General features: G+C 41.4%; 1 protein-coding gene across 1 annotated transcript; it reads right to left on the bottom strand.

Annotated features, from left to right (window-relative positions):
- Window positions 1–1,502: 1,502 nt before the first annotated feature.
- On the bottom strand, window positions 1,503–6,400 carry fscn2a (fascin actin-bundling protein 2a, retinal; the record flags this gene model as incomplete). Its single annotated transcript, XM_079177887.1, has 5 exons — window positions 1,503–1,708; window positions 1,860–2,027; window positions 2,134–2,255; window positions 2,341–2,497; window positions 5,578–6,400. The coding sequence occupies 5 exons, from the start codon at window positions 6,398–6,400 to the stop codon at window positions 1,503–1,505; spliced, it is 1,476 nt and encodes a 491-aa protein (XP_079034013.1).
- Window positions 6,401–24,181: the final 17,781 nt, after the last annotated feature.

Raw genomic sequence — 24,181 nt, 5'->3', positions numbered from 1 at the left:
CGTTATGTATTATAGGAAGTCACTGTTGTATTCCAGTAAGAAATCTTTTTTTGAAATCGGTCTGTTATCTAAATCCATTATATGTTCTAATCTCACCACCCAACTCTGAACATCTGAACAGTGTATAAAGGGATATAGAGTGCGTTATTGTTTAAGGCCCCTAGGTAGAACACCAGAGAAGCACTTTCTGAGTTCATACCTGGTACATTAAAAGGATGTATAGTCCATCAAATTGCTCTAAATGTGCCCTGATGTGGATATAAATAACATTTCTACTGATATCCGTTGTCTCTGAACATGCCCTGTCTCTGTAATTCTATATGTTACACAAAAAGATATTTCAGTTTTTGCAGTGATGCTGAGTTAAGTATCCTCTAATATCCTCTTCGGACATTGCTCCGCATTGCAGAGGTGCCTGAGACAGTACAGTCTATTTGCTCCAGTCCTCTTAATTTACTTCATATAGTGCTTTTATGGAAGCTGTAAATGGCCTAAAAGATAAATGAAAAACATCATTGGCACCAGCCATCCGCTGTCCTCAAAGACAGTGGTGCATTACCTTTGCTTCGAGTGACATCAATGATCCCACTAACAGAACATGTCAAAGTATTGAAATCATTGGAAATCTGTAAACAAACCCAGTAGGATCAGTAGTAGGATAGAGGTTATAGAAGTATCCTGATAAACATGGTCGATTAAGGTCTAGTCACCTTAACCAAATGAAGTTTATTTTCTGTCTAGAAATGAGTGTACCTGTTTGTTTTCTATAAGTAAACCTAAGAATGCTGCCACACTGATCGATCCTTATCCTTTTCTTTTTAATTGATTTTCAGTTGAAGTGTGAATGTTGATGTGTCTCCACCAGATGTAGATCAGTTTTGATTGACAGCGAAATCGTCAACATTTCTTTCAGTGTTTCGAGATATTTATTCAATTTAGCCAGAGGAATTCAACAGGAGCAGAAGAACTAAATGTGTCTAATGTACCGAGTTAGGCAGCGTCACTCTTTACAAGCTACACTAGCGACACTGATATTATCGTCACCTTTTAAGCCTCCCCAATTTATGCCTCTGGCCCAATTTAACATTACAGCTGGTGTGATCCCATCCCAGTTGTTACATTTCTCTTTGACTGATCAGTATGGCCGCCTTCAAAGATATTTGGTTGTCACTGTACCTATATTGAACAAAGTGTGTCTGATGGAATTGGGACAGCCATAATGTTCTGTATTTGTGAAATTACATATTTTCACAGTATCTGTTGTTTGATGATGACATTGTCACTTGAGAGACAGAACATTTACAGTAAACACCACACATACGTTCCTAATGTGTTCACTTCTTCCCAATTACAAAACAACAACAACAAAAAACATGGTATTGGGCACCTGGCAGCTAGTATAAAAACAGTCAGGAAAATGTTACCCGCTCAGTCCTCTTCATTTGAGCTGATAGAAGCGGGTCCTGCACCTCACTTGCTTTCTTCTTCTTTGAGGACCCTGATCAAAACTCCCACAGAGAAGATACATCAACAGTTGTACCGTCACCCATAAGCGTACCTCCCTGGTCTCCACGAAGGTACTTGCCATCAGAGCCTTTGATGGCGACGCGTCCATGCTCCAGGAACTCAAGGAAAAAGTCCTCTGGCTTTTCTCCATCTGTGCACACCAGGCCACTGCTTGAGACGTACCAGAACTTTCCATTCACACCTGCAGAAGGATATCGGTGGATTATATGTTAGCTATTTCTTTGAATTGATTTAGTAGATGCTTAACGTCTATAAAAACAGGATACAGATATATATTGATTGTGTTATGCAGAAATATAGTGTGTTGTGACGTGCACACATAAAACACTGACTTTTAATATTGTAGGCGCCATCATTGAAGATCAATGAGAAAATGTCATAGACGGATCGATTTGCGTTCAGAGTGTTGGAGTTCTTGTGGTGACACACGAAGCCGGTCTCTCCACGAAGGATCAGCATAGGGCGGTTGATGAGTTTCATCAGGAATAATTCGTCATCACCTGCAATGAGGGACAAATGCTGTTTTTTTTTTCTTTCGCGTGGGTCAACGAAGCGTTACCTGTGGCACAACTTTGAATCTCAGGTGGCTTGCCTGAAAGCTCTTACCCACTGTATCGCTGACTGCTGACAGCTGCCCGTTCTTCTTCGTGCAAACGTACTTTCCATTACTTGCTTTGAGTGCCACTCTCTGCCCTCGCCACTCAATGTCAAACATTGTGTTGACCACGCTGGGAATAAAAGCACGGAGAAGTTAGTGAGAGGTAAGTTACAACATTGAGGAAAGCTCCTCTTTGAAAGCTATGGGCTACTTACACTTCTGTGGCGGTGGATTGGATCTCTCCGTGAGTCACTAGAGTCCAGTAGGATCCACCATTGGTCCTGAACATAGACCTTTTGCTCTCCTTATCGATCTCCATCTGGAAGGTCTCCATGTCTGTCTCCACGTCCTGATTGGCTGAAATGCTCACTCCTGGTGATAAGGGAAGAAAAGGCAGCAATAATTATGTCTTTGTTCAATACAAACAATCGATTACAATGTGGCATTCATTCAAATGTAATTTCCTCTCTCAGGCATTGCCAAAGAGACGTGTGTGCATGATACAATATTAATACGATATTTAACGTCATCCATGCATTTCTTGGTTGATGTTACTTCTTTATACATTGATTTATTTTGGGTGATCTATTTTTTTATTTATTTTTAGCAATTCTGGTGTCCAGTGACATATTTCGCCTCCCTGACGGTGCCGTACACAAATGCATGATGCTTTGGCAAGGTGTTGCTTCAAGGCTGCTCCTGCACAGATTAGCCTCTCATAATTTAAGGCTGTGTCCAAGTGCAATAGCAAATGCCAACATATTGGATGATACATTGACCAAATTCTCAGTCACCTTCATGTATTTATGGCATTTAACTAGACTTATTACATCATGCTTTAGTGTAACAAGATGTCAGTCTGTGAAAAGTAGTAGAGTTTCAAACACATTTGGAGATTGCAATGTGTGCCAACCTTTAATCTTTCGACATGAATCATTTTATGAAAAATTGTCTTCCCAAAATCCATCTCTTAAGTAGCCTATAAAACATTGACTCCTTCTACACTTCAAAGGTGATGATTTAAAAAAAGTAGTTTGCTCCATCATCGAAAACCAGAGGTTTGTGTCAGGTTGTTATACTACAGGATGAGACATTGGTATGTTTTGCCCCCTTCCCCCCCCCCACCACACTCTGAAATAATGTCGATATCGGAATATGTTCACCTTTCAAGTTTGTGGGAGTGTTTCATAGAGTTTGTGCAGAGGATCACGTTAAACTGCTTTCTGGCCTTCTGTGAGCTTTGGATGTTCCCATGCCTCACTTTATGAACTTTTTGCTCATCAACAAATTCCATGTGATCAACTCCTTGCATACAAAAGCAAGTGTCTAAGTAAAGCTTACACCTAACACAACATTTGCATAAACATGTGTCCATCTTTTCACTTAGTCAGTTGGTGCGCTATTCAGTCAAGTGCCTAACTTCAATCACAACTAGCCAATCTAGTGTTATACACTTAATCCGCATGTATTAACTCCGACTGGTGGGGTGTGTCAGGCGGTGGAGAATACCCGGACGTGTAGCCTATAACTGAACTCTGTCTGCTGTAGTTCAAATTAGATGCCACAGAAATGTCCTTCAACCTTTCTCTTAAGCTTGTTACAACTCTAATCCCCCACAGTCACCCCTCCACCCTTCCTGTTCATTCGCTTGCTGTAATTCCCTGAGTGGTGAAATGCAAATCTGCACCGCAGGGCCCACTAAGCAGCTTTCAGTGCCTTGTTCCTTAAAAAACATGGAACTGCCACAAGGCCAGACACTACAGTTAAAAGTGTAATTATTTGCCCTATATTATGAGAATAGAGTGCTAGGTTGTTGAAATATTGCCTTGATGGTGACCTTATTTTAATGCAGAATTCTATTCACGCATAAGCATAATAGTGAGTGCAGTCTAAAGTTAGAGGATCTCGTTCCTAAAATATGCTGTAGTATTGCATGTGCATTGTGCAGCTAGATTAAATAAGGCTGTTAGTTGTTTTAATTGAATTTTAAAGCTGCAACAGAACATAATTTGCTCCTCTTTCCTCCCACACCGTTTGCTTGAATATACAGGACAGAGAAAATCACATCATGCAGGCTGACAGGAGACTTTGTAATTCCTGTAAGGCCTGGCTGTAGCTCTGTCTGGCTGCCACCTCACTGCCACACTGGCTGACCAAAGAGCCCCACAATTTGGAGAACTTCCCTCGATGGTTGACGGTAAAGAGTGAGTAGCCAAGGCTTAAAGTCCATTGATTGTAATTGACGCCCGTGGGGCACAGGTCTGCCCTTAAGTTATTTGCACGCTGCTTAATCTTCAATAGACACACAGTGGATACGACAAAGCCCATTACCACAATTACCACCACAGTATGGCTGTCAACAATTCTGAACCAGCAAGTAATCAAGAAGGGTAGCGCTTTCCCCCATTAGCTGGTTAATGTTGCTGATCTGATTTTTGGTCACTGTAATGCAATTGCAAACATTCAATCAAAACAAATCCAGCCTGCTCATGTTATCAAAAATCCCTAATTACTATACAGTTTGATTTTTGGATACACTTTATGCCTGCAACACCCAACTGTGGTACTGCTCCACTCGAGAATGTACTGTATTCTTATTTGTCAACAGGCCACTCACAGACAGTGCACTCTACTGTGCTATGTGTTTAGCTGTTATATAGCGAGGGCTAAACTCTTAGCTAAAGTCAATACCTAAACCTGCAACATGTAACATCTGTGTTCTCCTTGGTCTGTTTTTTAGTAGCTTTGAGATACTCTTGTAGAGATTAAAATGAAGGGAAACTGAATACTGAAAGAAAAAAGAATATAGAGCAAAATCTGAGAGGACAACTGATCTGAAATCCACGGTACATGAAAGATGACTATTGCATTTAACCACAGACCATGAAGATAAAAACCTATACTAAGTGGTTAATAAAGAGTCATTTGAAAAAGGTAATTTAAAAAATACATATAGTGCTCTGCTCTTTAAAGAATCAGAAAATGGTCTCACCTAGTCTCAGGTGCTAACATTGTTAAAGTACAAAGGGACTTTAGCTGCAAAGTGATTGCAAAAACCATAGTGGAGGAAATTGCAGTGTTTCTGTCTGTCAAGAATTCAATTATTTTTTCTTTTCCCCGTGTCTGAACTCAGCATGGAGCCTCTAATAGGAGTTCTAGCTATGTTTAGCTCACATGTTCGCCATATGGTTTTTATTCCCATTTGCTACACTTTTAGTTTGCTTCCTTTTGAATAGATTCAAGGTTCTTTATAATGTATATGCAAACAATCAAATCTCATCCCTTAGTCTCGATGATTTTCAACTATGAAAATCATTTCCACTTTAAAGCTCCTCATCGATGGATTGAGAACATAATACTGTAAGTGCAGCAATCCAATCCATTTTCTGTATGAAACTATTCCTTTTTAAATGTTTCATTATTTTCTCAAGAGTGCAATGCAGACTAATTACCTTGCTTGACCGAGACAAATCTTTTATTGGCTGCTTGAAAAACTACTTGCGGATGACTCTCCTCAAGATCAAACAGCTCATCTTTTCCAGGCTTGGAGCATCGGCCAGATCGCAGCGTCCCTGTGGGACCCACTGGGGTCAGGTATTTTCCACCACAGTCCTTAAAGGCCAGCTTGCCAGATTTAAGCTCCAGTGTGAAGCTAGTAGTATCGGTGTTCTCCTTCACCAGTTTGCCATCATTGCTGAGGAAACGGCTGTCACAGGTCTTCAGGCTGTACTTGCCATCGAGGTATACCAAGGTGACCAGAGAGTCCACTCCCCAGGGAATGTTGCTATCCACTGAGATCTCTCCATCTGAAGCGGACAGATGGGCATAGCGCTTACGTGCCACACTGAGCAGGCTGGCCTGCGGGTGTAAAGCCAAATTGACGGCCCAGAGCTCTTGTTCCCCAATGGCTTGGGCAAAGCAGGAGAGGTAGTCAGCCGAGCCTCCAAAATAACGCAGGTAAGGCTCTGATTGCAGTGCCCAGCGACCATCAGATTGAGGCACAATAAGGAAACGGCAGTCGGGGTCAGGCTTCTCTGCCCCACATGTCATCTTTCCATCTTTGTCAGACGCTAGATAGCGTCCCAGGTGGCTGCGGAGGAACACTACTTGGCCGTCTTGCTCGTCCTGCTCTAAGGTCCAGATCTGCTTCTTCTTCATGCTGACGCCTGAGGCGTTCACCTTGAAGCCGAAAGCCTCAGCCGTCAGGTAGCGGCTCTCATAGTTGATGAGACCAAACTGCAGTTTTAGGGCCCTATTTATTCCGTTGGTGGGCATCCTTGAACAGGCCACACGTTAAGATTGCAAGTAAAGCGGTTTAGGACAAAAAAGGGAAAGGGTAATGAGGCAAAGCAGGCATAAACCTGAAAAGCAAAACCAAAATGCTTGATTTCTCCCCCTCTTCCGTCTCTCAATCCGTAAATTCGCTCCACTTATCTCCCTTGGTGGAATGTTTAGAGTTCGTTCCTTCTCCCGTCACTTTCCCTCTTTCCCCAGAGGGCTTGCACAGGCACTCGCTCTCTGTTCCTTAACGAGTTGGGATTAAAATCAGCAGGACAAAGCACCTCAATCCAACAAGCCGCTGACGTCACATACTAGTGCACCAACCACGAACCTCCCCTCCTCCTTCACCTTATCTTGTACACACTCGGACTTCTGCTCTGTCTCTTCCATGTCTTCCCCTCACTCTCACGTCTTTCTTTTCTCCTCCGCTCTTGTCTTCCTTCACTGTAACTCACACTGGCACACTCATTTGTGAAACCTGACTCCCTGTTGGTTGTTACTTTAACATTTCGGTTCATTTGCAAGTAGCCAGGCCATCCAGGCCTGGGATTATCCAAGCTTTGATCTGCTGGCGAGCCACAACCCAATTGGAAAATGTCCAGAGAGTTGCTTTTGGTTGCTCCCCACTGCTTCTCTTTCGAGTCCTTTTAAGTTTTTCATAGGTTAGTTTGTGTAAATATATTCACAGTTTTACTGACTTCCTATGCATGAATAAACCTTCTTCTCGTTAAAGACTTGATTTATAGATTAAAATCATATTCACAAAGAGCCTCTGTCACATTGCATTGGACCAGGGTTAATGTACATGGCTGAATGATTAAGAGGCAGAGTCTTAACTCCCAAAGCAGCACAAAGGTTTCTTTCTGAAAGTTCTTTCCCCAGTTTGCCAGATGCAGGTACAGAGGAGCTACATAGCAACATTATACTTGCTTAAGTACATTAGAGATATGTAAATTTGTGGAGTTTGTTAGCTGAGAGCGATTTGAATTGCACATATTTGAATGCACAAGCATTGCCCATTTGCCTTTGCTCCATTTTCACCTTAGTTGATTCTCAGCCTAACTCTTGCAAACTCTTCCAGATCACCAACTCTGTTATTCTGTCAGTCGATTGATAATGGATGGCACAACTCCATGACCTTTGTCACAGTGCACACCATGGTCAACATTTGTAAGAGCATTACCACCCTCTTTCTTTAAGGTTCCTGGAGATGTTGAGGGTAATGCCAAGGAGAACCAATTGGAAACACTAAAACAACAAGTGTGTTTGAAATATATAGCACAAAGCTAAATCCTTGGGGTATTATTTCTACCTGGTAATCTTTAAAGGCCAGTACTCTCATCTATTGACTTGACAGATTAGGGTGATTAACATTGTGAACCCAGACCACCATAAGAGGTTGATGCTCAAATGTTAATTTAAGGACAGAGGTTGGTAAAAGCCCAAAGCTAAAAAGAAGAGTTTTGTGGAGCACAAACATACTGTATGTACGTTGATGTGTGTAGAAGCTAAAGGTATTCCTTTGTATTGAGGTCACACAGGGTGAAGAGCTCAGATATTAAGAAGGAGCTTTAAATAGAGCTTCTGCTTGTGCGTGCTGAACGCCAGTTTAGATGTTGTCAGATGGTCGAATATCTCCGAAACCCTAACCCCCCTCACCTCTCTGATGTTCTTTGTGAGGCTGTGTCCGACTACTTTCCAAGAAACGACAATCTGACATTCACACCCACTCCATCTGTGCAGAGGAGAGAATGGGTTGGAACTTCTCTCTATCTCTTATTTGTATCACTTTTCACATGAACAAAGGAGTGCAACACTGTAAATGCCTTCCAAGAGAGACGACATGAAATGTAGTACAAATTAAAGCTGGATATATTTGTATACAGGCAAGTGTACAGTTGTAAGTCTACTGTGGGTTGCAGTTGCTCATATTTCCCTCCAGCTAGCTGTGTGACCACTGTTGAAATTTAAACCAATGGAAGTTGACCAAGTCTGCTCTTACTCGCCTTGAATTGTGATGAAAAAATCTTCACGTGATTCCCAACCCACCCTTTACAAATACAGTGTACATTTTATATAATGTGTTTTCACCTTGTAATCACTGGGTGGCAGTATTGCCTTGTACAAGTACACAACAGTGTTTACTATTACAGGTAGATGCCGAGTTCCCATCAATAGAGGCCTACATTAATGCAATGGAATTGAATTGTCATATTGCTGTTAATTTGTATCACAGTTTCAGAAATACATTTCAGGGTACATTCAAGTTGGAGGATCCTAAATTCATCCATTTATCCATCTATCTATTACCCAGATATTGAGCATGGAGGTATTGATAATTGTGTCAGATAGTCTTGTGTAACTTTGTAGCGTATGGTTTGGCGGTCCATTCTTATTGGATTATTTACAGATACTAACTGAGCTAGTTGTTTCACAGGAAAAGCAAAAGCAGACTTTCTCTTACAGTGCCACTGCACCAATTGTACATGTCAAAGTAGATTTACTTGGTACAGGAATATTATACAATCTGTGTACACAGATGATGTATTCTCTAACTCTGCAGGAGCTTTATCAAGTCTTGGATAATTGCTTCAGTCGCATCACTTTAGTAATCTTGGTTTGGGCTTGGAGACTATGAACTGTTTTGAAATTTGAAAGATATGAATGTTTTTCAGGCAAGCAAAGTCTAAAGGACACAATTGAGTTACGTAACGGGGGGTTTAGGATCCCGTGTTTTTGAAGCTTGACCCATAGTAGGAAATACAAGTCAGGAAATCTCCTCATCTGCTGCATTGACTTTGACTAATTTGTGGGGGTGCAATGCTAGTTTGCAGAGTGCCCCTTTAGTTGCCAACCATGAGAATTTTAGGACTTAAATGGCATCACAATCTTGGAAAGGTTTAGAGATTTTGAGCTATTGTAATATCAAGAGTAGATTGAAAAAATACAATTCACTAGTGAGATCACAATCAATACTGGAATGAATTCGAATAGACACATTATGACACTTTAAGTCCCTATATGAATTATATTTGTTTGTAAATTACAAATAAACCCAATTATCTATTTTGGGACAAGGCCCAGCCTTCAATTAACTTACACACAGCAATGCTTCTGTGGTTGGCACAATGTGTTTGTGTCCAGTAGATGTCAGTGTTGACTATACATTGAGAAGAATGTCACTCATTTTCTTAAGCTTCCTAATAGCAAGGATGCGTTTGTCTGTTTGAAAACAAAGCAAAAGTAGTTATTCTTATAGTGTACAGAAGATGTCTGGCTTTTCTCTTGGATGGGACAGAGTCTCAGTCAAACAATCCTTGTACTTATGTAGAAGTCTGAAGTCACCTGAGCAATTGTATTACTTGATGAATAAAAGGTAGACTGGTAAAACAGGTGGAAATATATGACTGGTAATATTGTAACGTTCTACAAATTACTGTTTGCATTTAAATTTGAGATAAAGGAGTGTTAAATGGTAGCAAAAAACATGGAAAATAGGGAACTGGGAAAGAAGCAACACTGAGTTGTAGCCCTGTAAAACATATTAGAGTTTAGATTGCCATTAGTGTCCGCTGTCTGGGACCAAAATATGATACAAAAAGAAAGTGTAATGTGAATTGTAAGAAAAATACAAAATAATTTGTATGTTGCAGGTGTGAAGTGATGAACCTTTTGTGACGCAAATCATATTCAACACACAAGGACGGTCTTTCTCCTGTCCTCCAGAGGCCCCCACTCCCTTGCAAGTTTGGGTTGCGTGGCACTCCAAGAACCATATTAGCAATAACTGTACATCATTTAGACTGGTCCAGTGGGTATGCCAAATTGCATATTGTGACTTAAATGTCTTAATATTCTCTCCCTCTCTATCTTTCTTGGTTGTCCTCCTGTATTTGTATCTGTCTCTCTCTCTCTCTTTGTTCATTATTTCTCACTTTTCCCTCTCTTTCCCTTTGCCTCATCCCCTGCTGGAGTGTCTGGTTAAAAGCACGTCAGAAAGTATAATGAAACAATTGCTGTTAGCTCTAAAAAAAAAAAGGATTGAAGGAGGGGACAAAATAGGAGTGCAAGGCATTGGTTACTTGCAAATACACACACACACACACACACACACACACACACACAAACGTACTGTATACATGCACTCACACACAGATCAAATGGTGAGCAGAGGTCTCCCTCTAGGGCATAAACATGGATTAATGTGCCCAGCGCGATTATTTCATTTATAACTGTCCCGGACCTTTTCAGATAAGACCATTTTTCAGGTTGCCATCCACTAGCACCTTTATACTGCATCTATTAGCCTGCCAAACACTCAGAGCTCAGTTTAAAGGGCCAGCACCCTCCCTGTTTAGTTTACATTGAATATCACTTTCAGAGAGGAGTCAAGGTTGCCTAGTGGCAACTCACTCCCAAAAGACTGAAGTGCAAATGTTTTAAGTAATCACAAAAACATGACACCCAAGACACGGATGTGGATGTGAAGACAGTACATCTCTTCACAATGATTTAACATCAGAAAGTTGAATTTACCAATTCAGGTGCGCTCACTTCCTGACAAATTCAATACTTTTCTTTATAATTATAGACTTTTTGTACATCAGCATACACCTATGGGGTCATTGAAATGGCTGAGGGTTCATAAAATCCTAACTGTATAACTAGCACCCCCACTGCTCATGTCCTATATAAAGTACACAGGTCCAAAATGTCCTTTCTTTGCTCTCTTGTACACCCATGGGACCCTCCTGCTGCCCCCTTTAAAACCAGCAGAGGAAAACGGTCCATGAGACATGCAATAAAAGTAAAATGTAAAATGGCTGCCTTGGCTGGGATTCTCCTTTCTCAGCAGCTTGGTGCTCACTGACCCCATTAATCCAGGTGTTCATTCATCTACAGGACTATCCTCCCACAGGCCGTTAACGGCTCACCCCACTCTGTTTGCCCAGCCCCAGCCCCAGCCCAGCCCCGGCCTTCGCACTCCTGCTCTACCCAGTGTAATGGGGGCTGCCAATGAGCTAAGTATGGGCAGCCATATAAATGAGCCTTGGTAAATGTCAAGCCTTTTAATACTCAGTTGTAATGCCACATTTGTTTTGTAGGCTGTCATTTGTTTTTAGCGTGAGCCAAAGCCCGCCCATCCTCATTCTCCAAGGAGTGAGACAGAGAACTGGTCCACGCAGAGAGAGAGAGAGAGAAGGTTGTATAACTTAATTGGAGGTTACATTGCCTTTAGTGCAATACATTATTGACAAAGATACCTCAACTCTCAGCAAAAGCAGCCTGTAAATAGGTAAGCAATAAAAGCAGTTTCTCATTGATTAAACTGAAGTCTGGTGGACACTGCCTGAGCTCTTGTGTCGATGCAGACAGGGCGAGCTTTAAGGGACAGGAGCGCTCATGTTAATGTCATCCTTTGCTCACTGGCTCTGACAGCAGGGCTAATATGAGGCCTCAGCTTCTGCCATTCTGACAATTCCCTGTCTCTTTCATATAAAGACAATGATCACGTGAATTGCAATGACAGGTGTGTGTGTCTGTCTGTAAAACGGTGCTTGTTTGTGTGTGTGAGCTAATGTCTAAGTGGATGTGAGCTTGCATGCGTAGCTAATACTCACCATCCGTGTGTGTGTTTTTTGTTTGTTGCCTGTGCGTGCGTATGCATGCATACATGGTAATTTATGTGCAAACACATGTGTCTCAGCGTCTCCAAATGTTGGTCTGTTCACTCAGAGGTTTATATACAAGCTCCACCAGTCTGCAAGTACCAGGCATGGGTCGCATTGCATTTCTTATCCCTCACTTTTTACTGCATTCCCACACGCAGAGACTGTAAAAGAGAGTGATTTACACACAAGTGCATAAATACTGTGAGCTGCTGATAGTCAATGCACTATACTCCTCCCCCTGCTGATTCAAAAGCTCCAGTTAGTCCCAGGTTCCTTTTTAAGAGGGTCAGAGGAGCATGTTTGTTTAGCATCCCAGCTAAATCTGTTAGTGAGATTGTTAACACAGTAGCCGGGGGGTAAGAAAAGAGGAATTATCCAAAACAGTGCAAGTGCAAAACCTGAGGGATCATCGCAGGCAATTACAAATAAGGATCAAAGTCAATGATATGATGGCTACTTATGGCAAAAATGTGAGGTCAATATTGATGCTGATATCTAATGAAACTGAGGCAGCAGCTTAGGCCAGCAGTTGGAATAGAGGGGACAATTTTGGGGGTAAAGAGAGTGATGAAGGAAGGAGAGGGAGCCCTTATTCTGTATTGTGAACTCAGCCAAGCATTTTATCCAACGTCTGTCTCCATAAGCCCTGAGCACTTGCTATGTATTCATCTATACAGAGAATTGCCATTTGTCCTAACACACACACACACACACACACACACACACACTTCCCGCAAACAGACTATGGTAGCTTGTCTGACAAATTGAGAACATTTGTTAACCAGAGAAATGTTCATTGAGCAACTGGGTCTTCTCTCCGTCTCCTGTTGTTTCTCATTCAGAGGTTTCTTCCCCTCTTTCTCCGTCTGTGGGTAGATTGTTTACAGCAGGAAGTGCCTGGCATCCTCTCACTTGGCATTGGGAGACAGTGACTTGGCTGGTGCTTGTTGCCCAACATCATTCACAGTCCCAGTGCCTGCTTCAATATAATTCATGTTCTTTTGGGAGACATCCTTACCGGAATAGAGAGCATTTTTGTTGATTATTCCGTCTGCTTTTGATTACATCCTGGCTGGCCTCGGAGAGCTAGCGGGCAATTTAGCTATCATTGCTAGATGGGTTAATGGGGCCCGAGCTGGTGGTTTATGTTGGGGTTCAAAACAGTAGGTTGGCTGAGATTTTCAGCTGTTACTGCAATGATTACTGCACATAAATGTTTGTGTGGTATTTCTCTTCCATGTCTGTTTGCGTACTTGGATGCGTCTAGAGGTTCACTTTTGTGGTTTTGTAGTGAAATGTTTCCACAATTGCCATGGAATTTGGTACACATATCCATTTGGGAATCGTAATTATTTTGGTGATCCCCTGACCTCCGTCTTCCTCTTATGCCATTATCAGGTCATAATTTCAAATTGCCCAATTATTCGATTTTTAGGAAGAACCTGCAAAACTAATCAGATTTCCAACAGCCTCGGCTGTACTTTATGTTTAGGGCCAATTAGCAAATGTTACCATGCCAACAGGCTCAACTAAAATGATGATCATGGTAATTCATATACCTGAACAGCATCAGCATGTTTGCATTGTCACTGTAATCACATGTTAGCATGCTATAGTTTTCATTTAGCCTCACTATACAGCCTCACAAGAGCCTCTAGCTTGGCTGTAGACTCGTAGTCTTATTTTGTCAAACCCTACAAATCATCAGACGTTTAATCCATCTCATCTCTTGACCAGACCAGTCCCTGACGTTTGCCCAACGGTGATCCCGGACACACTGTAAAAGAGAGGATATTGGTGTCTTCAAGGTGCAAACTGAATTTGTGCCCTTTGACCCTTGAGATGGATGTTGCATGGTCTGAATAGTGCTAGCTCCTACATAAGTACTCCAATTGCTCTCCGCTGACGTGCTAAGCCTACTGGGGCTGTTTGTGCTGGGTAAGCTTGTATTTCCTTGAGCATGCACCACCTGTCAGCAAGCAACACAACTGTGTGTGTGTTTGTGTTTTTACGTTCATGCATGGACCTAACAAGCGTGTCACAAGCCATGACTAGTGGGACGAGTCAAACCCATATGTTGTTTTTCTACTGTACAACAGTAAGAGGTTGGCACTCTTATTGTTATTAAGGTGCTTTTAGACTATGTAACTGTATTTCAAAAGCATCTGTGCTATTGTATACTTATGTTAGTGCATGCGACTTTCCCAGGAGGCTACCTGATCCTATTACATTACCCAGCGCACATCAAAGGGTTAAGAGCTGTCTGCCTCTATAGTCATTAAGCCCTCTCTTAGCCACAGTAAATCAACGCTGTGCCGGCAACAGCTGCTCTGATCACCTATTAAAACTTCCATAATGTGCCGTGTGTACAGAGTGAGGCCTGTAAGCTGACACTGGTCAATAGACTCCAGATAAAGGCCGTCTTGAGCCTCTGATGTGGTTCCTATGGTCAGGATAGCAAGGGAAGTGGAGCTGAGTGGTAGGAGATGACAGAAAAGCCTTGTCATTAAGGACAACTGCCTCAGGGCTTGAAACCATGCAGGATACAAAACTGATATGCCCTGTACTGAGGATATATTTATATCTCAAGGCTCCAGACTTTAAGATGTTATCAAGCTTTTAGCCCAGTTGGTTGAATTCTTTAAAACCTAATATATTCAAAGCCAGAGATTTCCCCGGCAAATGCCTGGTAGCAGCTGAGAAAATACTTTATCTGATGTGATGAGAGCCATACATTAGAACTCAGTAAAGGAATGCCTGAAGCACATGTGAAATGTCAAATACTACTTAAATGTCAATGATTAACTGTAAAACATGCGAAGAAATGAGTCTAAACACAGCAGCTCTCCGCAGTCGTCCAAAGCAGTTCAGTTTTCAGCAGAGAACTTGACGGAAAGCTAGCTTTATCCACTGATCTGGTCTGGGAAATTGTGTGGAAATCAATAGCAGGAAGAGCTAGCTGGACTACTGTCAGTGTGTACAGAAGTGCACACTCAGGAGGCCCGTCTCCATGGAGACACAAACAGGGCATGATACTGCCCTCGGGTGAAATCTCTGTGTGGCTCCACCAGCTGAATTGAACCATTTAGGTTTCATTTTCGTCCTTGTCTACATCTTTCTCTTTCTCTTTTTCTTTCACTCTCTCCCCTACTGAGCAGCAGCGGGACTTTTCTATCTCTTTTTTTTCCACGCACTCACTTTGTGTTTCTCTCTCCCCCCCCGACAGGTAGCAGGGCTAACATTCAGGAGAAGATATATATATAAGGTGAAATTGAGTCCCTGTACATAACAACTGTCACAGGCCATTCAGAGATGGGTGGATGCTGATTTACCTCTGCCAAGGCTACAGAGATGTTTGTCAGTTGATCTCATAGCGAGGCCCATGCATGCTGTGCTCTTCCCTCACCTCTCCGGCTGAATTTCTTTCACCTTTTTGTTGTCCTCATCTCTCTTTAACATGTTCTCTTCTTCTCGTCCTCACTCACATGCAGATTGTTTTTCAGCCTTCTCACCTCTTTATTAAACAGACCGTATATATAGCTGTGCCATGTGTTTCCAGCCATCATAAGGTACATTTAGTGCTTTGAGTTTGTTTCGAATTTAGCACACCAACCCCAATGGATTTGTTTGAAGAAAATGAGAGATGTCTCCAAAATGTCTGATCAAAGCCTGGCTTAGTTGCCCAGGGGCTTCAACTCATGTTGCTATGATGTCAAAGTGCCAGTCACGGAGCTTATGACTACATGGTATCTAAGCAGATTGTATATTTTTAAAGTGCTAGATGTATTCGAGGAGGAGAGTAGAGCACAGCCATCCAGTGAAGGACATGGATGTGTTTAAGGGCTCTGGCAACCGGCACTGGGGGCCTGGCAGCTGGGCAGAATTCTTTTATACCCCGCTATGACTGGCACTTTTATACACACACACAGGCATGCATGAGTTCATGCTCTCTCCCTCTGTATGTCTCTCTCTTTAATACGCTCACTCACCACTCGTGTCATTATGCATGCTGATATCCCGTTTCATCGTGGTTGAGGCTACTACAGAGCAAGGCTAGATTGGAGAAAGAGGTTGTGTGTGTGTGTGTGTGTGTGTGTGTGTGTGTGTGTGTGTGTGTGTGTGTGTGTGTGTGTGTGTTTGCAGCAGCTTAACTTGTCTTTATCGCCGTCAGAGTTTACGGAGAGTGTGCAACAGAGCATCAGTTGTTTTGACCACCTGCGTCCAAGGATGGGGGAGATTTTCCTTTCAAATTCTTTCTCCTATTTTTTTAATATCTGGTAGCTTTCACACAAGAGCACAATAGATCAATCTTACCTGTTAATGAAATATACCATGAGTTCATTCTGAAGTCTGATTTTAAAAATCAGGGTGTTTACTGCCGTTATTTTATCCACACCATCTGATCAAAAACATCCAAATTAAATCAAAAAAGGTCTAGGAAGTGAGAGGCAGAACACTGATCACAGGAATCTGTATCCCTGTGATCAGTGTTGTACTGGCTTGTGTGAAACATGGATGATGTTTGTGGATTGTGCTCTGTTACCATAGCAGCATGAACTGGTCATTTTGTCATTCATGACACATGAATTTCATGAATTTCTCTACATTCGTAGGCCGATATTGCGTTGCACCAGTTCTTTAAATGTGTAATTTACTGAATTACTGACACTAATCAGTTTTATATTCATATTTGGCGAAACAATGTATGCCATGCTTTATGAAACGCGTCCAATCTTAAACACACCCTGAGAGAAAGAGACAATAGAGAGAGACCCACATGCCAGTTCACATATTTACACATGAAGGGACATATAGACACAGACAGGCCCATATTCCACTGGCCCCAAGCAGTAGCTATTGTATTGTGATGAATGGAGTGTCTCCTGTCCGTGTAGCCACAGGGCCCTGCAGCGGTCCACTGGGAGCCTGGGGATGCTTGGTGGCCTTTCTCCCAGGTTTCCTGTCTCCTGACTCAGCACCAGCTGTGCACACCAGCAGGAAAAAGAACATGCAAAGGGTAAAAATAATTCACCGGAGATTCATGGTATAGTATGACCCCAAGGCAGTCAGTTTGACAATAGTCTGTCTTTTACCTGACAGCGAGCCAGGCAAAGCGTTTCGGTGGAAGGATTCATGCTCTGTGGGTCACGTAGAAGCAGGATATATATAGGGTACTCCCAGAAAATGTGCCAAAATGATTGAAATGCCGAATGTTTTGTCACGACATAATAAAAAAGCCCTGTTTCAGTGTAAAGCTGTTTGTGGTAGTTTATTCTAGATCATCTGGATTTGATTGCCGCTTGTTTAAATCACCGCATAACTGCATCCCGTACAGTGACACTTATTTAAAAGCTGAACTTTGCAAATTTGTCTTGCGGTTTGAAGACAAACTCTGACAGTTGCCCCGGCTGACTCTATGCCCAGAAGCCACTTTGGCATTGAAGGAGGCTGAGCTTTATGGCAACAATGGCAGCCGTCATCATGGTGGGTCGTCAGAGAGAGCTGTGTGGCAGCACTGTGTGGTTGAAACGCCTGCTCTTCCCATAATGGAACAGCTGTTTGGAGCGCGGTGCGCCAGGGCGCTGGAGCACAGAGTAAATAGAGGAGAAGAGCAATGTAAACAGAGATGGGATGGCGGGAGCTGCTTCCCTGCTGCCGTGAAAGGGGGTAAACACCCCGGAGAACTAGAAGGAGGGGTTGTCGACACAGGAATGCACAAACACCACTACGCAGAGGGCGTGGAAGGAAAGGAGGGTGTATTGAAGAATGAAACAGTAATTTTCTATACCAGCTTCAGGTTTCCAAACGACAATACCCGACCTGACGGGTAATTACAAGAGACAAGAATCATACCTGCTACCTTTTGAAGACCAACATTTTGCGTGCAACTGATTAACTGAGCTCACAGCTCATCACCAAAGGCCTTTCTTTGTTATTCATGAGATAAAGAGCGTTTCCAGCTGTCCTGTACAAATGGGATAGTGCGAGAAGGCTCCTGACCCCTTATATGACAGGCTGTAACTTTTCCTGCTGTTTGGTCTGTAGAGTTTTGTGGACAGTACTGCGGCTGTTGGCACATCATCATTTTGGACACAGGAAGACATCCATCCATGTTAGATCAAACCCAGTTTCAGATATGTGTTGAGGTCAATTGACCCTTCGCTAAGCCCCGCCCCCCGCTGCTACAGCTTCAAGCTGTGAAGAGTTACCATGGAGCTCACACTGTCACTAACTGCACTCCCTGCTTTAATATTATCTACTTTTTTGGAAAACAAAAAAGTGAGAGAAGCTGACAGAAGGGTCTACGATATGAAAGTGAAGAATATATCCAAGATGTCAAACTGATTCTGCAGCAAAAACAAGTTAAAAATATAAAGATTAAGCCTAAAGCACATCACAGTGTGACAGTGCATCACCACATAACTTGGCGATCGAGGCAGGAGACATGAAATTTAGGAACGACACTATTCCGGTAAAGCATAGGTCTTTATTCACTGTTACAATCATCAAAAGCAGCATGTGTATACATTCGGTATACTTTCAGTAGCTATCGTTGCATAGAAGTGCTGAAGCTAGTTAATGATGTGCTAACATAGTCTGCTAATGCTAGTTCCAACCGTTTTTACGTAGAAAGATAACATTTTAAAAACCCATTTCTCCCTCCCTGGTATCACATTACACAACGTTTAAACACCACTAGCTCGAAATCCACAAAATCAGCCTAAACATGGCTGATTTCATGAGAGTCTATGAACCAGAGTCGTATAGTTGTAGGACCCGTCTGCATTCAAGGGACAGGACTAGGTGAACGGGCAATTAAGTTGCCCCAAGTGACCAACCAACGCCTCTCACTGTGCAAACGGGCTCAGCTAACTGCTGAAGCTCTCCTCATCATCTGTCATTTTTCTACAGCTAGGTGTGCACAGAATTGACACTGGGACATATTTGATCTTCAGTGACCCATTTACAAACTGAATGAATGTCCTGATTACGCAGTACTCTGTGATTGCTGCTAAGCTTGGGTAAATACCATTTTGAGGGAGCAGTTTAGGCCAGATGCATATCTGAGACAGTTGCAGACCACAAGGTTATTAAATCTCCTTGTCCTCGAAACCTAAACTCTTGTGGAGAAATTACCACCATCCTCCTTAAATGATATACTCATGAGCATGCTGATTTGTCCTTTTTGGACATCTCTTTTCTTTTCATTTCCCATGTTTATTCATTCAAGGACACATTACGGTGGCATCACACAACAGAAGGAAAGATATGAAAAAGTGTTTTTGGGATAAAAGATGACTTGACACAATTTAACCCACAAACAAAAAGAGCAAGAAGACCCTAATAAGTCATGCATTTGTTATTTTGTCAGCGCTTTGTAAACAGGGTGGGAATGTTACATCAGTTTGTGAGCAACATATGTAGGGAGAAGCAACAGTAATCCCATGTAATACTGTGAAAAGCTCTTTCAGCATAGCTGATACAGAATCTTTACAAGCCACTTTTAATGAGTATCAGAGAAATGGATTAGGGGTGGCATGGCTGGATGTGGGCCACCACAAGCAGCACACAGGCAGCGATTTGGCTGTGAGTTAGATTATGTGTCTATTCAACACAGGTGTAAGCATCAGTCCAACATATCCCAATTAAGAAGTGCATATACACAGTATATATGTGTATATATAAATGTGTGTGTATATGTGTATGTATGTACTTTTTTTAATGCATATGACTTGACTTTTTTTCGACATACTATAATATGACTTTTTTTCGACCTACTATAATATGACTTTTTTTCGACCTACTATAATATAACTTTTTTTCGACCTACTATAGTATGACTTTTTTCGACATACTATACTATGACTTTTTATGATTTTTTTGGCTCCAGTCTGCTCTCGTCCACTTTCCAGTCTAGGCGCAGTTCATCTCGAATGAGCCGAGTCTCTTCAACCTGAACATGAACGATCTCGTTCCTGGCTGACACGGCTGCTGCTTTGTTTTGGTTTGCTCCAGACATTTTCACACATGCTGACATCACTGATTTCTGACTCTCCATGTTTGTTTTGTTTCATTAATGTATTCTTGAAATAAATGCGCACATTGATTACTTTTAACTTGTCTGGTCTCCTATTTATGTTGCAGCCTTTGAGCCAAGTTGTAACACTATAATATTACATTTCTTTGACATTTTATATCATAGTATATTATACTATGCCTTTTTATGACAGTTTAATGCCGTTTCATGACATACTTCTCTAGGACACATTTACTGCCATTTTCTTTATGGATGTTATGACTTAGAGCATCATAAGATAATGATGACTTTATCTAAATGACTTTATATAAATGCTTTTTTCGACATGCTATACTATGACTTTTTTTTTAAAGTTTTCGACATACTATATGACTTTTTTTGACATGCTATCCTATGAATTTTTTATGAGTGTTTCATGACAGTGCCTTACAGAATATTCAAGTTGGTGTAGTGGTTGGTGTTGCTAGATTGGGACTGGGTTTGAATCTTGCCTGTGGCTGTCTGTGTCATTGTACGTTCTTCACCTTTTTCCTGCAGTAAGCTCCTTATTTCAGGACTCAGGTCACTCTTTTCGACATACTATACTATGACTTTTTTTAACGTTTTCGACATACTATACTATGATTTTTTTCGACATGGTATACTATGACTTTTAAAAAAGAATTTCGACATAATATACTGTGACTTTTTTTACTTTTTTCGACATAATATACTATGACTTTTTTTACTTTTTTCGACATGCTATATACTATGACTTTTTTTTAAAGTTTTTGACATGCTATACTATGACTTTTCTTTTAGGTTCTCGACATACTATACTATGACTTTTTCCGACATACTATACTATGAATTTTTTATGAATGTTTCGTGACTATTCCTCACTGATTATACAAGTTGGTGTAGCGGTTGGTGTTGCTGTCTGGACCAGATTGCGCCTGTGTTCCAATCTTGACTGTGGCTGTTGATGTCATTGTACCCTTTTCATGCAGTTTTAATGTAAGCTCTTTATTTCAGGAGTCTGGTGACTTTTTTTATGACTTTTTCGACATACTATACTATGAATTTTTTATGAATGTTTCATAACTGTTGTTCACTGAATATACAAGTTGGTGTGGTGTTTAGTGTTGCTGCCTGCACTAGATTGGGCCTTGGTTTGAATCTTGGCTGTCTTTGTATGTTCTCCAGCTTCTTCCTGCAGTTAAATGTAAGCTCCTTATTTCAGCGCTCGGGTCACTTTTTTGACATTCTATAGTATGACTTTTTTATGACCTTTTTTCGACATGCTATCCTATGACTTTTTTATGAATCTTTTCATAGCTGCACCTCACTGGATATACAAGTTGGTGTAGTGGTTAGTGTTGCTGTCTAGACTAGACTGGCCATGGGTTTGAATCTTGACTGTGGCTGTTTGTGTCATTATATCTTCTTCCTGCTGTTTTAATGTAAGCTCCTTATTTCAGTACTCAGGTCACTTCTATTGGCATTCTATAGTATGACTCTTTTCGACATGCTACCCTATACATTTTTCATGCTTTTTCGACATGACATTTTTTTTCTGGAACCGAACCGCGGTCCGCCTATTAGTGACCCCTGTACTATACTATGACTTTTTAATAATAATCATCAAAATCATCAAAATAATCATAAAAAGTCATGGTGTAATAAATATATTATATATATATAATACTATATGTTAAAGTCTTGGAAAAAAGTCATAGTATAGTATGACGAAAAAAGTAATAAAAAGTCACATTATAGTATGTCGAAAAATAGTCATTAGAAGTAAAACTATTGTATGGCCAAAAAACTTTAAAAAATTCATAGTATAGTATGTCGAAAAAAGTCTGGAGGAATGGGACATTAATGGGAAAAAAACTTTTAAAAGTGTTCAGTGACAATAATAATACAATATGCACTTTATATATCGTGTTATATCGTATCGCGATATGTGTCGTATTGTGAGGTGCTTGCCAATACACAGCCCTAGTCCCTACTGTGCCTCTGATTGGCCACAAGCTGCAAAACGCTAACGATAGTCTAGCTTTGCCACTAACTGGCGCTTCGAACGACGGGCCCGGGAGGAGCAACTCCTTTTAGGCAATAAGTTATTGTTTTTTTTTCTGCAACACTTATCTACAGAGTTTGTCTTGACCCGTGAACCATGTAAACCATTTGCTCTTGCCACGCAGTTGGACCGGACACCCCAGCACTCCCACTACAATCATCCCTAAATACAGAACAGAATGAGGAAGAAACAAAAAGGTACCGATATTATATTTTCTATAGAATGTTGAAATAAGTGAATATTGACTTTGAAATGTAATTAAACATTGTAGAAAATGCAAGAGTTTTGGCTCTGCTGCCAGGTAATTGTGTCAGTTCTCACAATATTATACAAGTAACCTAAGAGATAACTCTGTTCTTATTACTTTTACTGGAGCATCAGGCCCATTCAAACAGCCCATTTACTTTTATACATTTTCAAATCTAAAATAATATTTATATGGCTTGGCTGGATACATGATATTTATTATTTACTGAGACATGTGTATCCATATTGCCCAGTATGCCTAGCTAATCAAATATTAAATTATATGTAGTCAATCCCTTGCTTTCCACCTTGCATTAGACCAAAGCTGTAACTAAACCATGACTGAGAGACCATCTTGTTTTAAAATGATGAGCGCCTAATATAAGTGCCATCACGCCCAGTTTGGACTGGCCCCCAAAGAGGTAGCTGGAAAGTTTGAGTTTAATTTTGTGCCCGCACATGAACAAGAACAAGATGACATTAGAAAAGAGGAGGGGGAGAGAAGGTGGTTCCTCCTCCATCTTTGAGAGGCAAGAGACAGATCAAAATATAAAAAATAGAAAGTTTGAAATAAACCATTACCAATCTCATAAAATAAAAATACTTTTTTCTCTCTTCTTTGGAAACAATCTGTTGTTGAAATTCAGATTAAAATGTTTCAAAAAAGCAGGGCAGGCGAGAAAGTGGTGGTGGGGGGCAGAGGAGGACGGGCTACTGCTGTCCTCCATTAGCGCGGGACCTCTTATATCAATTTAAAGGTGCTACATTCAATATTCAGAGCATACATAGGTATAGCGGCAAACAACTATTTGCCATATAAAGATATAGTAGCGTAATCACCTGAGCAGAGAATGAGGTTGCACTCGTGTGTGTTGTTATCCAAGCTTCTCTTTGCTTTGTTGACACAGTCGGGCTGGCTGCGAGTGCCTTTAGTGCATATTCGTACACGTGAGCGTGCCCTACGGGTTAGCTCACGACCGCCGGTGTGCACTGGTCTCATATTGTGGTTGACAACTGATAATGCCGTCCCGACTAACTGCGTCGTTGGGAATCGTAGCAACCACCCTCCGGTTCCCCCTCAAGTAAACACTGTTAGCTCTGTCAGCACTTTTGGTTTTGTTTGCACTGTTAGAACTGTTAAAAGCCTTGAGCCCTATGACTCGCCGTCGCCATGTTGTGAGACGTTGAGAGGCAATCGAATTGCTCCCAATCTCCATATGTTGCACCTTTTGAACCTTTAATGTAATACATTTTTTTATTGCTAATCTGTGATTGGCCAAAAACCCTTCCTTAGGTCGTTACCAATCAACAACCATGATACAATATTGACATTGCATTGGTCCACTGATGAGCTTCACATTTCATCTTCAACACCCTACCATTGTATTGTGGGCAGTAAAGCGACAAATGCATAACGTAGCGTAGCATATATTACAACGTGTATATTGTGAACTACTTTTAAACACGTATTTTACTTTCTTACTTTACTTACATTTTCCTTTTTTTATTGAGCAGTAGCTACTTGCATTAGCCAACGCAACAGTTAGCTTATTGTAGCAGCTCATGTCTCTTTAAATCACGCCCTTGGGCTGAATGATCTGTTTGTCCTGCTCTCTTTTGCCAGCACCTTGTTAAGACCCAAGACCTCACCTCAACCATCCTGCTACACACACACACACAGGCCCAAACACACACACACACAGGCCCAAACACACACACACACACACACACATCAGGCTGCCTGTCCCCTGTTC

This window comes from Pholis gunnellus, assembly GCF_910591455.1.
Source record: "Pholis gunnellus genome assembly, chromosome: 17".
Classification (NCBI taxonomy): Eukaryota; Metazoa; Chordata; class Actinopteri; order Perciformes; family Pholidae; genus Pholis; species Pholis gunnellus.
Note: the sequence above shows the minus strand (reverse complement) of the source record. Positions and strands in the feature narration are given on the sequence as shown.